Genomic DNA, 16,140 nt, shown 5'->3' on the forward strand with positions numbered 1-16,140 from the left:
ATAGTAATTAAATAGACAGTCTACTTATTACGAAAAATAATCATTATATAAAGAGTAGAAGAGACCAAATCATTGTATGACTAATTAATTAATTAATTAATTGTTTTCTTTGTTCAAATCATTGCGTGAGTTTGTCATACACTATTTAAAATTGGATTTTAGGAATACAAGTTGAATAATCGAAATTAAAAAAAAATAAAAAAAAATGTTGACCAATAAAAAGACAGATAGATAATAAAGAAAAAAGGATAAAATCATCTTAAATTGAGTTGAAATAATGACAGAGACTATATATATATATATATATATATATCTTTCCCATCGTATTAATTATACTTAGTAATTATTTATCCAAATTAAACCAACTGGTAAAGGGTCATATTCTTAATAAAGACAGCTTCGGAAAATGATGTTTAATTAATTAATTAATTAATTAATTACGTGGCACCAAACTGATATGATCCTAACGAACAGCTGAGAAGACTTTGGAATTTTCTTCTCATTATTATTCTATTTTCACATTCATAGGATATATTTTTCAATTATTATTATTTAATGTTAAGATATCTGGATGTGGCCGGCTACGTTAGAGATCACGAATTGGATAACGTTTCGGTTTCACGAATTTGTTGCCCATTAATATTTTAATGCTTTTATTCATAATAAAAATATTCTGTAAAAATTTTCTGAGAGGTACCGTCTGTTGGATGAAGGAAGCCCCACAACGCCTAATCTAGGGAATGATCATGAGTTTATAAGTGAGGAATACTAACTCCCGGTTTCTCGAATTTGTTGCCCATTAATATTTTAATGCTTTTATTCATAATAAAAATTTTCTGAGAGGTACAGTCTGTTGGATGAAGGAAGTCCCACGACGGCTCATCTAGGGAATGATCATGGGTTTATAAGTGAGGAATACTAACTCCCAGTTTCTCGAATTTGTTGCCCATTAATATTTTAATGCTTTTATTCATAATAAAAATTTTCTGAGAGGTACAGTCTGTTGGATGAAGGAAGTCCCACAACCGCTAATCTAAGAAATGATCATGGGTTTATAAGTGAGGAATACTAACTCCATTGGTTTGAGGCCTTTTGGGAAAGCCCAGAGCAAAGACATGAGAGTGGTGTTCGTCTAACATGGTATCAGAGCCATGCTCTAAACTTAGTCGTGCCAATAGATTGGTAAATCCTCAAATATCGAACAAAGAACTCCAAAAGAAAAAAGAGTCAAGCCTCCTCGAAGGCAGTAAAAAATGACTAAGACTCCAAAGGAGTCGAGCTTCGATTAAGGGGAGGCGCACTTTGTTCGAGGGGAGGTGTTGGATGAAAGAAGTCCCACATCGGCTAATTTAGGGAATGATCATGGGTTTACAAGTGAGGAATACTAACACCATTGGTCTTACGCCTTTTGGCGAAGCCCAAAGCAAAGCCATGAGAGCTTAGGCTCAAAATGGACAATATCATACCATTATGGAGAGTCGCTAACACAGTCATTAGTCATTGTCATTTTGTATTTGTCTAGAGTAATTGGCAAAAACTTTGTAAGAAAGAATTTGTAGCGTGAGAGTATGCGAAATACGCTTGTAAACATTTTAGTTAGGCTACCACCCATAGATATAAGAGAAGTGGGTATCATAATATTTTTTGTCGTAAAAACATCGAACCAGATTTTCTGGGATTCGTGCGACTTTCTTCTCTAGAAACACAAGATTTGGTGGGATTTGTGCGACTTTCTTCTCTAGAAACACAAATCAAAGTAAGTTACTTCATAAGATGATGATATTTATTTTATTCCGCTACTTCAGCTTTAAGGAAGGCTTCAGGGGTTCATTATTATGTGACGATTCAAGACACTGTAATTCAGCATTGAAGAAGATAGCCATCTATAACTTAGAGCTTTGTTTTTACACTCACTGAATTCTGCCACAAAGGCCGCAATTATGTAACTTATCAATCTATCATCAATACATATAGAGACATGAAGTTTAAGAATTTGGTAACAATCGACCATTGAACATCTTATCGAGCAATTTTCGTGCGTCCGGCCTTCGTAAAAGACCTTTGTTGTTTGGTAAACCAGTTCCTAGACATACAGGACATACAAGTTTTCCTCTACCTGCCACAACAAGTTTAGAATCAGCTCAAGATAAGCGAGATGAAGATAGAAAACCAAATAACACAAACAAGATCAAACGATCATAGATTCGAATACCTAGAGTTGCAATACAACCATTTCGAAGAAGTATAATGATCAAATTTAGATTGGTAGTTCAAGATTGCGCGTTTATAATGCATGAACTATGAATGTTCTTTTCGTATTGATTCTTCAGCCTGTGATTTTTCTTTCTACTGTTAGCATGTTAAAATCGAAGTCGTAAGCTGACTATAACGTTCGGCTGCTTTTGATGAACAGCTAAGTGAATGATCAACCAAGGTTTTTGCTTCAGATTTGGGATATGGATTCGGGTTTCGGGTTGTTGATGTTGGTTTCACAGCCAACATATATGAACAATTTGGCAGTCAGTATAAAACCAATCCAGCAGAAGTTGCAGAATATTGATGTGATGATGTCCAAGGAAACCTTTTTTTTAAATAGGAAACTGGGATGTGCAAGGAAATCTTTAATGTCTATATACGTACACCTCTTGATAGTTCCAAATTGGGGAGAGAGAAAAACTTAATCAAGTCTCAAAAAACCGCACAAGGTGCATATACAAGCGATTTAAGGATGATAGGTGTGAGATCCCACATCGATTGGAGAGGGAAATGAGTGCCAGCAAGGACGTTGGGCCTCGAAAGGGGGTGGATTGTGAGATCCCACATTGGTTGGAGAGGGAAACGAAGCATTTTCTATAAGGGTGTGGAAGCCTCTCCCTAGCAGTCACGTTATAAAACTTTGAGGGGAAGTTCGGAAGAGAAAACCCAAAGAGGACAATATTTACTAACGGTGGACTTGAGCTGTTACAAATGGTATTAGAGCCAGACACCGAATGGTGTGCCAGCGAAGACACTGAGCCCCGAACGGAGTGGACACTGAGCGGTAAGCCAGCGAGAACGCTAGGCCTCAAAGGGAGGTGGATTGTGAGATCCCACATCGATTGCAGAGAGGAACAAGTGCTAGCGTGGTAGATTGTGAGATCCCACGTCGATTGAAGAGAGAAATAAGTGCCCGCGAGGATGCTAAGCCTTGAAGGGGATGGATTGTGAGATCCCACATCGATTGGAGAGGAGAACGAAACATTCTTTATAAGGGTGTGAAAACCTCTCCCTAGCATAACCGTTTTAAAACATTGAAGGGAAGCCCGGAAGGAAATATCTAAAGAGGACGATATCTGCTAACGGTGGGCTTAGGCCGTTACAATAGCTCAATCCCCTAGATTACTGCCCGAGTGAATGAAGGTTATTCCAAAAGAATTGGCTATCTGCACAAGATGTACTTGAGGTACAAGTGTATTATCTAGACATCTAACTATCAAATGATTGATTATATGAGAAGAAGCACGGTGAATACACCATCAGCTAAAGTCTAACTTTCTTGATGAGAAAAATAACAATAAGCATTCAATATTTCTGCATCTCAAGGCTATAACAACAGGATAAGAGGACAGGTGAAGTTGTATCCAACTGAAAGCATGAAAATACATGCAAGCATTCATTGATGATAATAGATCACCATCATTTGCAGATAGAGATGAATATTTACCATAACAATTGGGACATTCTGTGAACTCGTACACATCTTTCGCTCGTTTTCTGTTAAGAGCTTTCCATTTCCCTGTACCACCACACATGTCACCTAAAAAGAAGAACAGTAAGCATCTCAGGGAAAATAGGAAGCACAGATCGATAACGAAGTACAATATTCTCATCAAACTCCAAGCATTACTTTTAAATGAACAGCATAAAAAACCGAGAAACGGTCTTTTTAACACTCGATGATACGCTCATATGTGGAAAAACTTGATAAAAATTTTGAGCAGACAACAGTCATAGCTAAACAAATAAAGAAAGCCAGAAAACGTTAATATCAATTTCTTTACTTCGTTCGTACGGTTTATTTCCTCGACTGCTAAACGTTATAAGGCCATGAAGGAGCTTAAGAGTTCTAAGTCTTAAATCACAGGCCTTCCATGGAAGAAGAAGAAAAAAAAAATTATATCTAATGAACATAAGGTATTGTGTCCAACAAAACAAAAAACATGCTTACAAAGTACGGCACCACTTCCTCCACAGTTTCTGCACGCAGGTTTTCCATCCATGGTATTTGCAATAGCTTCAGCCATTGTGCCCCCATAATCCTTTATCAATGTTGGAGATGAACACAAACATGTGAGGCACCATCGACGAGAGATCAAGATTCGAGTTCCCTGTGGTCAAAACAGTTGTTTTATAATACTAATTGGAAGTTAAGATTGTAGTAATCTACTCTAGACTATATACGAATAGAGCCATACATTTACATCTCAATTCTGTCACACAGAGATTATATTTATATTACTTGAAGATCATATCAGACTTGAAAATACAGCTAAAGAGTCGTTTTCTAAAAGACGGTTAATTGATTGGCTTCAAGAACCGATGATCTACAAGGCTCTTGCACCTTCTCATATTCCACTGGTATTATACTTTTGTCGACCTCCTCATCCAACAATCTAAAAGGCTCTCACGCAAGGTGTCACGGTCATGCTTGTCCAAGGTGTGTTGCCTGTGGCCGCATGACAGATGTCCCGGTCTTACTTGTCCAAAACATGTTGTCCATGGTTGCATGCCCGTTCCAAACCCCTTTTACATGCTTTCATCCTCGATAGGCCTTTATCATTTCACGTTGGGTCAATACGGGGGTGTATGACCGTTCACCAAAACCATGTCTACACTCGTCAGGGCTAAATGTCCCAAAATGTACTATAGTGGGATATGACTAGTTGTCACTTCTTCCTACCCCGAGTTATATGCTATTTAAGCCGGGGTATTTCTTAATTTGCTTATAGTCATATAACGTTGCTTTCTTCAATTCTTCAAATCGTTTTCAAATGTATTTCCTCGCTCACGTTTTCTAAACCTTTTCTCGCAACGTGACTCAAGGCACAAACATACGCCGACGTTGTCTGCGACGTCCGTATTTCTCACAACTGACTTGCTTGCTTGGTTAGAACAAGTGCTGCACAATCGTTGTCCCGCTATTGCAGGAGTACGATTGTGACACAAGGCATGCATCAAAGATGAACTACGAGCATTCCAAAAATTAAATTGACCATATTTAGTTATAAACAGTGAGTGATTAGAGCTGTCAAAAGATGCACATCATGCAAGGAAATACACTTGATGTGAACTAAACTAGTTGCTAGCCCTGTGAAACATTGTGGCTGTAAATCAAAGCAAGAATTACTCTCATGAACGAGCTGTTGTTACGGTGAAAGAAAGCTAGAAAGAAACATCAGTAAACAGGATCCTTACCTTTAGCGGCTTTGATGGTGTACTTGAATCTCCAGTACTACAGCCTTCATCATCAAGATTTGATGTCACTTTAAGTACAACGGGCTTTGAGTTAGCTGTTCAGTTTGGGCAAAGGAAGGTCAAAACTTTCCATTGACATAGACTTGAAAACGTAGATATGTCCAGTATCTTATACCAGGAAATGAACCAATTTAGTTGAACTTTAATATGAAACAATTGTCCCAAAGTATAGGCCAACTTAACTCCCAAGATCTAGTCTCTAATGTGAAAAATCTTGTTGAAATTTAGTACCACTTTTTTATTTTGTAACTATTTAATCTTCATAGTTATAAACACATGGTCACGCACTAATGTATTTATTCATCTAAATTCCATTAAATCTTAACATTTTTCAGAATATGAACTAAATGGTTACAAATTTAAAAATGGCATACTAAAATGTAATCTAGAGATTAAGTAGTAACAAATTTGAGAGTATTAGTACTAAATCATTACAAACTGATGTTTGTGAACTAAGCCCCTATTTTAATGAAATTACATGGACCAAAAGTGTTGTTGAACCAAAATCAAACATGAAAAGGAAAACCCATTTGTAACAGAGCTAAAGGATAACTTGGGATTAGATTAGCAGTTCTTTAGCTCTTGGTTAACAAGCGAATTAAACCCAGAGTGAAAGAACAATTGCAGAAGGGGACGAAAAGCACCATAACAAAACTCGATGAAGAAAGGATAAGTTTATACAGAAACAGTCCACAAAGTGAAACGAACCGAAGGCAAATCAGCTAATCAACCACAGAGAGAAAAGCATGGCAGCTGCTATGTCAGTAATTGAGTATACATATGCGATAAGAAGAGAGGGAGAGAGAGCTCACAGTGGGATAAGGAAGGTCTAGAGGAGGAAGAGGAGCGCAGGGGAATGGCGGATAGATGAGAAGAAGACGCCATCATCTTCTCTCTGCTGTGCGCCACTCGTTCTGTCACTCAAATACTGTTAATTAGCGAACACTGTAATAGCCAAAGGCCATGGCTCGAGAAAATGAGCCCCGTCCACCATATAGCTCCTCCACCAATCTTGGATATTTAATATAATAATTTTTTTATTAATTCCATTTTTAGAACTATTATTGTTCTTATAGATGCAATTTAAATTATATAAAATTTCAAATAATTATCTTATAAGTATTTATAAATTAAACATGAATTTAAAATTAATTGAAATATTGAATTTACTATAAGTTATGTAACAATGTAGCCCCTGAAAACAATATTAACAAGTTTACAAAGATGAGATAAAATTTCAGTTAGACGCTATGCTATACAAAGCAAAGACGAAACTCATCTTATCTTATCTTTATAATCGGTGGCTCCCTGGGGAATGAATTTCACGAACTTATTCAGTAGTACCACCTAGAGTGCACCGCACAAATACGCCTTTGATATATATATAATATATATATAGTGTGAGCAGCACGGGAGAATTTGGTAAAATTTAGGGACTAAATTGAAACCGAGAAAGAAAGCGCCATTTGTACACAGCTTTGACGGAGGAACCAATTTAATATACAAACAAGGGCATGTACTCTCGCATGCTAAAAATACAGGCAATGCAACAACAACTATTATCATCATCAGATGAGACGAGACGGCCACCAAACAACAAAATCTGCTGCTGCTGCTGTGCTTTCTTTGCGAATTCGTTGGAGGATGATGATAATATGTGATTTAAGCTACAGTTCTTCCATAACACAGGCATGCAAGATACAGATTCTTCGCCCATTTTTCCTGCTCCAGACAAAACATTCAAAATCCTAGTAAGAAAATCTCAAGCTACACAATTTTTGTTACTTTCCAAAAATTTGCATATATGACTGCTCGTCATTCTTCTCTACTATTTGCATGTTAAAATTGGTGTACCTTTACATGGGTGCTGGGAAACTGAGATGTGCGCAGTGTTTCTTGAGTCTCGTCACCAGGTTTGCGCCTAGGAACACTCAAAATAAGAGCTGCTTGATCCCAAGTTGCAGCTGTTGATGTTATTCGGTACCCATTATCCCATCGTCTATGGATGCCCTCACTTGGATAGAGGAAATCAAGCTCCACAACCTGAGCATTGACTAATAAATTAATAACATGAAGAGGTAAAGCTTGATTCCCACACCAAGTATATAACTTCAAATTAATCAAAGGGCTATAACACAAGTCCCAGAACGTATCATAATTAATGCACAAGACATCCATGTCAAAATGATGTTCGAAAGAAAAATGCAACAAGGAATAAGAAGTGGAACTTATTACGACCGTTTGACACAAAGGGAATGTATACTAATGCCAAGGCCACAAAATGTAGAAGTGAGAAATGAGAGCAGCTGATGCTGAAAATAAATGTCACGAAGAGATTGACACACAAATCAAGGAATAGGAGGCTGGAATAGGAAAAACACACACATACACACACATCAAGAACACAAAGTTGAAATGGAGTGTGACGGGAGATATAACTATCAACTGAAAGAAACAAATTGCACAGAAGATAATTAACACAACCAAAATTGACCATAGATACTGCAAAAAACATAAACGAAACTAAACCTGGTCGCTAAAACCAGCATTGCGTGACATGACAACACCCCATCGGCTTCCTGCGGTTGCCATTGAGGTCACGTGAAATCCCTCTCTCCATTTCTTGTTTATCCATTTGAAGGGGAAAGAATCACTCACTTTGTACGACTGTTGGGTATATTGGGTCCCTGCAGAAGAAGGATAAACGGGAAGTGAAAATGATGGGAAGTACAAATACAGGCGTAGCAAGAACCATCCTGCAGAACTAATGTCAGAATGGTAGCATCTTAGAATAAAATCCAACAGACTTATTAATGTTGACACTTGGATTAACATTTATGTCTGTGCCTCCTAGGATATTCTCTTCCATTGACTATATGTTGTCGTAACCTTCCAATAGAGATATAGGCAGGAAATATTGCAGAATAATACCAATTCTTAAACGTGCGAGACAACTTAGATAACAAGGTATATAATTGATCACAATGAGGAGCCCACGACACAGGAAAGAACAATTATCAGTCTACAAAACAACCAATAACAAATTAAACATAATTGAAGCAGACGAACCTTTTGACATCACCACGAGGGAGCTTCCATTATTAGCACCAGCAATAGAACTGATGTAATAGTTCTTTTCCCACTGTTCCATTATCCATTCCTGCTTATTTTAAATCAAATTTAATAAACGTTTCAGAGTATTACAGGAAATTTTAAGACTTCAAACTTAAAAAATGAAAATGACCTTGTGCAAGAAAAAGGGAGAGAGCTCGTAGACTTGATTTGTAAAACCAGTTCCAGCATCCATGATTAATGCCCAAAGATTTGAACAAGATGCCACAGAACTAATAAGTAAACCATCTGCAATTCCTCTCTCTACATGTTGTGACAACCTTGCATCAGCCACATTATAATGATACCTGTACCATAGAAAACAAGTTATTTAAGAACACGGCACAAGAAATTTTCCATGGAATGAATGCCAGCTTAGCTCAATATCCCCTTCTCCCAATCATTCAAAATACTTTGCAGAGTAGTCTACAGTTCTTAGTTGATTGGAAACTTTAAGGAAGAAGTAATGAGATGCTTCAAAGTTCACAGCATAAGACCCTCTAAATCAGATAAATGCTCTTGGTTATGACAAAAACATGTGTCATCATCATTTTGAGAGAAAATACAAAAGGCCATACACCTGTTTGCAATTAAAATGGGAGGAAGTAGTAAAAGCTGCACCATGTAACTTTACCTTTGCTTCATTGGCAGCCGAGCATTGTAAATTGAAATCCACTGTGTAGCAGGAACACCTAAACGAACTTTCTTTCTTGGCTGCCCATCGTCTTCTTCTCCAATATTCAGCCTGCCACGCTTTTGTCCAACTTGACTGATAATCTAGCAATGATTATGAACAAAAAGATTTGTTTAATAAAACACATTGGACAAAAAATCTCAACCAAAAACCTTGGGCAAATTCATTACCTTCTGGGCACCATCAGTTTTTATGGGTCTTACTGCTGGATTTGGCCCAAGAAAACCCTCAAATAAAGATATTAGCTTAGAATAATTGGGTTCTTCATCGAATTTCATGTTCACCACGATTTCAAGAAATTCTTTAATAGGTGGGGGGCAGAAGCAGCACAACATTTCAGGAGATGTTGCCATCTTTTTTTTGCAAACCAGAAAGGATTTGTTGTCACCCTAAAAGAAAGAGGCAGGTTAGAAGTTAGTTTAACAAGGGAACTAAAAACTTCAGCACAATGCTAAATACACTCTAAACTTCTCAAACCTGATAGCCTTGCCATGGTAACCTTCCCCGATGGAGAAATATGAGAGTGTATGCAAGAGATTCAAGATCGTCTCTTCTACTAGCAGTTCTGCCCAAATGTGCATGAACACTAGCATACCGAACAGTTCCTCTGCGGTTGTAGGAAAGAAAAAGTATCAAAATCATTGAATTCATATCAACATAAGTATCATAAGTCATAATAACCACATGATAGAAAAACAATGTTAGTGTAAAATACTGAGTATCACATGGACACATGCCAATGAATATTATGGATTCTATAACAGCCATAAGGATCAATCAGAATAGAACACATAGTTGATGACAGCACACATCACTCACCTAAACATATCAGGACGTTGGTCATATTCAACATGCTGTCCAGTAGAGCTGTCTTTCCATTTAGTTGCTGTCGAAAGATTGGCAGATATGGATGATAAAATAACCATAATGCAATAATAGTAAATCGATTAAAGAAAATCTATGTCAGTTATAGAACTTTGCTCACCTAATCCCAGGTCAACAAGAAACAATTTTTTCTCTTGTGCTGTAGAAGGTTGACCGAGTAAAAAGTTCTCTGGTTTTACATCTCCATGCACATAACTATTTGTAATTTTAAAAAAAGAAGGTCAAGACAAAAAAAATATTGAACTAAAAGATTGATAAACCACTTTAAAAAAAAGAAACCACAATTGCATACCCTTTTGCATGCATCTTATCCAAGATTGATAATGATTCCACAGCAATGCAAGATACCATTTCTGCAGACATGCTGTCATAAATCCGACAATAATGAGACAACAACAAATGAATGTCCAAAATCAAATATTCCACGATCCATAAACCAAAGCAATGATTAATTTCTTTCAGACTAAAATACTAAAGAAGCTTAATTACAAATCATATTCATTTATTAATAACATTAGTAAGAATGGGGTTTGAGTAATATCTCTCTAAAGCATAATAATAAGACATTGTTCAACTCAATCAGGTCTCAAGATCTCAACAAATCTCATTCAAGTTCTGATTTTATAAAACCCTAGATCAGTATCAGAAACCAGATGCAAAACTAATACATTCCTCAAGCCAGAAATTGCATTAATGCAATTCACCATTTCACTTTTAATATGAGCGATAAGTAATGGTAAACGACTAAAAAAATGAAAAATATGTGCAAGAAAAGATGTGAGAAGTAAAGCAACGTAAAGATACAAGCTCAAGAAACTCACGCCTGCCCTGAAGAATTCCATACATCCCACAAGCTGGGGCCTAACATGTCCATTACCTAAAAAAGAAAGTTTAAAACATACTCTTAAGGAAACAAGTTAGAAAAATGAAAATTATATGCCACAGAGGGACGAAGTAGTTGACATACCATTACGTAATAGTCTCCTTGTCGACCCTTATAGTGTACTTTTGGTACTCCATGACTACCACCAAGGGCACTATTCAACAAAGTATCAGAGGTGAGCATCTACAAATACAACTTCTATCATTAAAAAAAACGTCCATATGACCCAGAAAGTTACTCACTTGTAAACTTGCCATTCATATGGAGGACCATAATTACAACCTTTGCTATTTCTGTGTTCAAATTTCAGAGCAACCTGAAAATAAAATGAAATAATAAATAAAAGGTAAAAATATGAAGATACGTGGATGCTGACAAATTATAATTTAGCATATATGCATCAATTAATAAAAATACTTCCAAATTTTTACCTCAATAGCTGCAGCACCAGTTGCACGATCATTTCCACCTGTAAGCCGACGACCAACGAATACTTGCCCAAATCCACCTTTACCCAGTTTTCTCTCTATTTTATACAGTGGTGACCCTCCTACTTGGACCTTGAAACAGAACACAAAACAGTAAATAAACTCACGATGAAACAGAAACTCTGAACACGGAAAATTCACTCAAAGTACTTCCAGGACATGCCAAGCCCTATAACTTTAAATTTTAAAAGTTCAGTAAAGTGGATAAGCCAAAAATTTACATGCAAGCACATTAGACATCATGCAACAACTCAAGTAGAGCTTAAAATTACAGTGGAAAGATCCTTCTGAAGTAAACCATGATAGGTTAGCTCAGAGACTGAAGAAACAAATGCAGATGACTCAGAAGTCATAACTTTGACTGTCAGCTAAACTGTTAAATATGAGCACTTGGAGGTTAAATGTGGTTTGGCAGGAGATTGCCCCATGATATAAACATCCATGGTAACTGAATTAAAACTGATAAAATACACCGTCGGCCGAACTAAATTGAAAGGCAGATGCTCATCTGTTGCAATAACAAGACGTAACACAATCAACCTAAAAGCACTTAGCCGAAACCCATAATGAGCAAAAATGGCAGATTAAAAACAGGAAATAATCAGAAAAATCAAACTAATCTAGAGTAAATATCAAAAAGAGAAATACCTTCTCCGGAAAAGGCGCTGAACTACCCTCTTCCTCTATGCCAGCAGCCTTATTAGCACTCAAGCCGCCACTTTCATCACCCATCGCGCCCTTGTCTTCTTGTTCTTCCTCAAGCCCTTGCACCTTTCTGTCCTCCAAACCAGTATCCCTCTCAGATATAACAATCACCTGATCGTCCTGATTGTTATTTAATTCTTTAATTGCCAATCTTGTTCTCGGCCTGGGTCTCGCCTCCGCAGCTTCTCTAGCAACCGCAGCCCGTGTCTTGACGTAATTTCCAGGCCGCGGAGGCTCCTCAAAGCGATTCTGAACGATCCTAGCGCGGCCTCTGCGCACACCTCTGCGAAGCACCGGCATTGCTCAAACCCATAAAAAAGTAGGTGCGAAACAACGCCAATAATATGATCATTATCTTAGATTCAACTAAGCTCCGATATCGTAGACATGGCCGAATTTTGTGGGAGGGAAAAAAAAAAATTAAAAAGGAAAAAATTGGAGGAAAGTAGATGAGGATTCCAATAAAGAATCGGTTGAAGGATGAGTGAATGCGTGAGATTGATTTCTGGATGTTGAGATTGAAATGGGGCTTCGATTTGGGGTTAGGGTTTGACAAAAAAATGCGAAGCGAAGGAAAAAAAAAAAAAAAAGAAAAAAGAAAAAAGAACCGACTCCTCCTCGTCCCAACTGTACGATGACGTGGAATTAAGCCCAATCCCTGCTACTCATCGTATCATGTTTTCTGAGTATAAATATTTTCATTTTTAATATCTTATTTCTATTAAATAAATACATCATGTTTTGAATTCAAATTTTAAAATTAAAAAAAAAAAAAAAAAAAAAAAAACCTAATAATTAATCGAAAGATTTTATCCACGAGGTTGTCTAAGGGCACAATCGACTTTACCTAAAATAATCAATAATGCACCAAAAAAGAAAAATAAGATTTTTTCTTTTTTTTTAATTTCCAAATTTAACAATGTTGTTGCTTATCCGAAATTTGATTCAAATTTTTTATGGAATTTCTTTTAAATTTTTAGTTAAATCGTCATACTACTAGTTTTGGTGAATTTAAATATCTAATTATGTTTTTTCTTAAAAAAAAAATCTAATTTATTTGTTTTAAATTTTTTTTAGTCTTCAAATATTATGTGTATAAAATTTTAAATTTTTATAAATTTGATAAAATCTTCAATTTTGCAATAAAAAACAAAAAACAATTTACATATTTAAGAATTTTTCTTATTTATTTATTTGTGTGTATTTAATTTGATTATCAATCATTTTAGAATTTGATTGCCCAATTTGAAAGTTTTGATTTTTTTGCATTTTTAGTTTTAATTATATCATAATTTTAGTAAATCTTCTGGCTTACTTGTGTGTGAAATTTAATTGTTTTAGATTTTTTGTTTGTTTGTTTCTAATTACCGACAAGCATGATATTTTTTTTAATTTGTTGTCCAATTATATCATACTTTATTTATCTCGATTTTAGATCTATTTTAATTACTCCATCATTTCGGGATTTATAACCCTGTTTTGTTGGAGGCATTTTGGTATTTTCATAAATCTTATTAATATTCCAATATATTATTTAATAATTTTTCCAATAAAAAGTCAAGTCTCATTAAAATTTTAGTCATGATTTGAATTTCTAATTTTTTTTTAGAGTTAAAAACATCTTTTATCTTTATCTCTACTTCCTTAAAAAAATATTAAATATTAGAACCACCTAAATTATATAAAATACTCTTATTATTGGTCTAATTTTAATAATATTCCTAAACTTTCAAAATTCTTTAAAAATATCATTCACCTCTAGAAAAAAAATTTAAAAAAATTCTCGATTTTATATGTAAAATGTCAAAGTCAGCTAATTTCCTTAGACTTTTCAAAAAATTAAAAAGAAAAAAACTTCCAAAAACCTCTCTATGTAACAGCTTTCTTTATTTCATATTCAAATTCATAGAATTTAAAAACAACTAAATCATAACAGTTCAAGCCCCCAAGCCGGTATTGTTCTGTTTAGACTTTACCATTCAAGCTTTCTAAAATGTGTATGTTAGGGAGAGGTTTCCACACATTTGTAAAAAAAATGTTTCGTTCTCCTCCCGAACCGATGTGAGATCTCACAATTCACCCCTCTTCGGAGTCCAGCATCCTTGCTAGCACTCGTTCTCCTCTTCAATTTATGTGAAATCTCACATTAATTTTAACACTTGAGTGTGGTTATAATAATCTTTAGTTGCAGAAGATTGGTTGAGAAACAAAGTCAGCTGATTCACGGTATGGGTTAGCATCCACCAACAATAAGTAATAAGTGCATCTTTTCTACATCTTCCACTATGGTTCACAGTTTATGGATCATCATGGCTAACGTATTGACGGATGATTGATCAGTGAAAGTAAACTTATATGCAACCCCACACCAAAACACCTTGTACATACCAAGCCACAGCCTTTTGAGCCAATTTTGCCTAGCTTAGGTACCATGTTCGAAGTTCCTCATGTTAGATGAACACGACTCTCTACAATGGTATAATATTATCTAATTTGAGCATAAGCTCTCATGGCTTTGCTTTGGGCTTCTCCCAAAAGTCTCATATCAATGGAGAGAGTATTCTTTGATTATAAACTCATGATTATTCCCTAAATTAGTCGATGTAGGACTTTCATCATCCAACACTTCATATGATTGAACTCAGGTCTTCTAGTCGCCCTCCTAAGCATAGCTTCAAAATTGCTTTCTAAGGCTAACTTGGGTGGGGAGATCTAAAGGAGTCCGAGATTTGGCTTGCCCTTTGACTCAGATCAACTAGATTTGGGCTGAACTCTGCTATTGAACTCACTTCTATCAAATGGCCAGTTTAAGTATGGTATGAAAAAGCACCCTACGTATTTGAATGGGAAGCACATACCAGGAACGGAGAACATACGAAAGCTTTGGAATATTATTTTTGAGCACTAGATCGAAACTCATTCTTATCAAAAGCTTTTAATAAAACATGTCCAAGAACATATCGTAATAATCAATCGTCTTTTTATTACTTTGGCTCAAAATGCTCCAAAACGCACCTCGTAACTAATATACCATGCTACATAGTTTCCTAGGCATAGATTATTCTTTTAGACCAGCATTCTACATAGTTTCATGCCTAACATCCATGAGCAACTTTTTCCATTCCAAGGTATATGAATTTCATTACAAGAACAAACGCCCTAAACTTTGTATTTTGAATACCAAGTGAAGTAAGAGGATATATATATAGATGGTGGGCGTACCTGTATGTTCACCAATTTGGTTATGGAGATTGGAATCGGCTCTGAATGGTCCAAATGGCTCCTGCGGTTGCCCTCATCAGCCAGCCCGAACAGACAAGAGCAAATCAACACTCACAGGCGTCTGATGACAAACAAAAAGCGAAGTGGTTGGTCATCTCAAAGCTTACTTCCCACTTAAGCATTTCGTCGAACAACTGGTACGCACAATCAACTGATTGATGACTAATGCGTGTCGTTATGGTTTTCTACCATCACAGTAATAAATTATATGACTTGGAAGCTAAATTTGATTAACTGGATAGTGGAATTACTATTCGATCTCGAGTAGAAAAAACTGGACTTTCTATTTTCATTAATTGTTCGAACTTCCACCACGCGATCACAGCATGAACCAAGAACAGACAGAATCTTAAAAACAACAACAACAACAACATTTTCATCCCATTTTAGAAGAGTTCTTCGATTCCGAAACAGAGAATTGGAAGGGAGGTGGTCGGAGCACGGCTTCCTCTGTCTCAATTGGATCTGACCTCCGTATCTACAACAAAAGACAATAGAGGCGGCAAAAGAAACAGGAAAAATCTTCAAGTCGTGCACATTCATACAACAAAATTCAAGAACAAACCAGAATGAAAGAA

The 16,140-nt window shown here is 36.1% G+C and overlaps 2 protein-coding genes across 2 annotated transcripts; both read right to left on the bottom strand.

Annotated features, from left to right (window-relative positions):
* Nucleotides 1-1,859: 1,859 nt before the first annotated feature.
* Nucleotides 1,860-6,493, bottom strand: EDA3 (DnaJ/Hsp40 cysteine-rich domain superfamily protein). Its single transcript, XM_023676795.2, has 5 exons — nt 6,327-6,493; nt 5,455-5,549; nt 4,208-4,367; nt 3,704-3,796; nt 1,860-2,116 (listed from the first exon to the last, which is right to left on the bottom strand). The coding sequence occupies exons 1-5, from the start codon at nt 6,400-6,402 to the stop codon at nt 1,986-1,988; spliced, it is 555 nt and encodes a 184-aa protein (XP_023532563.2). The 5' UTR covers nt 6,403-6,493; the 3' UTR covers nt 1,860-1,985.
* Nucleotides 6,494-6,932: 439 nt separating this feature from the next.
* LOC111795322 (casein kinase 1-like protein HD16) lies at nt 6,933-12,868 on the bottom strand. Its single transcript, XM_023677665.2, has 16 exons — nt 12,224-12,868; nt 11,519-11,647; nt 11,330-11,403; nt 11,172-11,241; nt 11,026-11,081; nt 10,497-10,568; nt 10,305-10,399; nt 10,139-10,205; nt 9,797-9,926; nt 9,490-9,708; nt 9,260-9,402; nt 8,759-8,933; nt 8,584-8,674; nt 8,044-8,201; nt 7,369-7,557; nt 6,933-7,236 (listed from the first exon to the last, which is right to left on the bottom strand). Exons 1-16 carry the CDS (start codon nt 12,578-12,580, stop codon nt 7,177-7,179), a joined length of 2,085 nt encoding a protein of 694 aa, XP_023533433.1. The 5' UTR covers nt 12,581-12,868; the 3' UTR covers nt 6,933-7,176.
* Between the last annotated feature and the right edge of the window lie 3,272 nt (nt 12,869-16,140).

Source organism: Cucurbita pepo, chromosome 5 (assembly GCF_057944985.1).
Source record: "Cucurbita pepo subsp. pepo isolate OVF chromosome 5, ASM5794498v1, whole genome shotgun sequence".
Classification (NCBI taxonomy): Eukaryota; Viridiplantae; Streptophyta; class Magnoliopsida; order Cucurbitales; family Cucurbitaceae; genus Cucurbita; species Cucurbita pepo.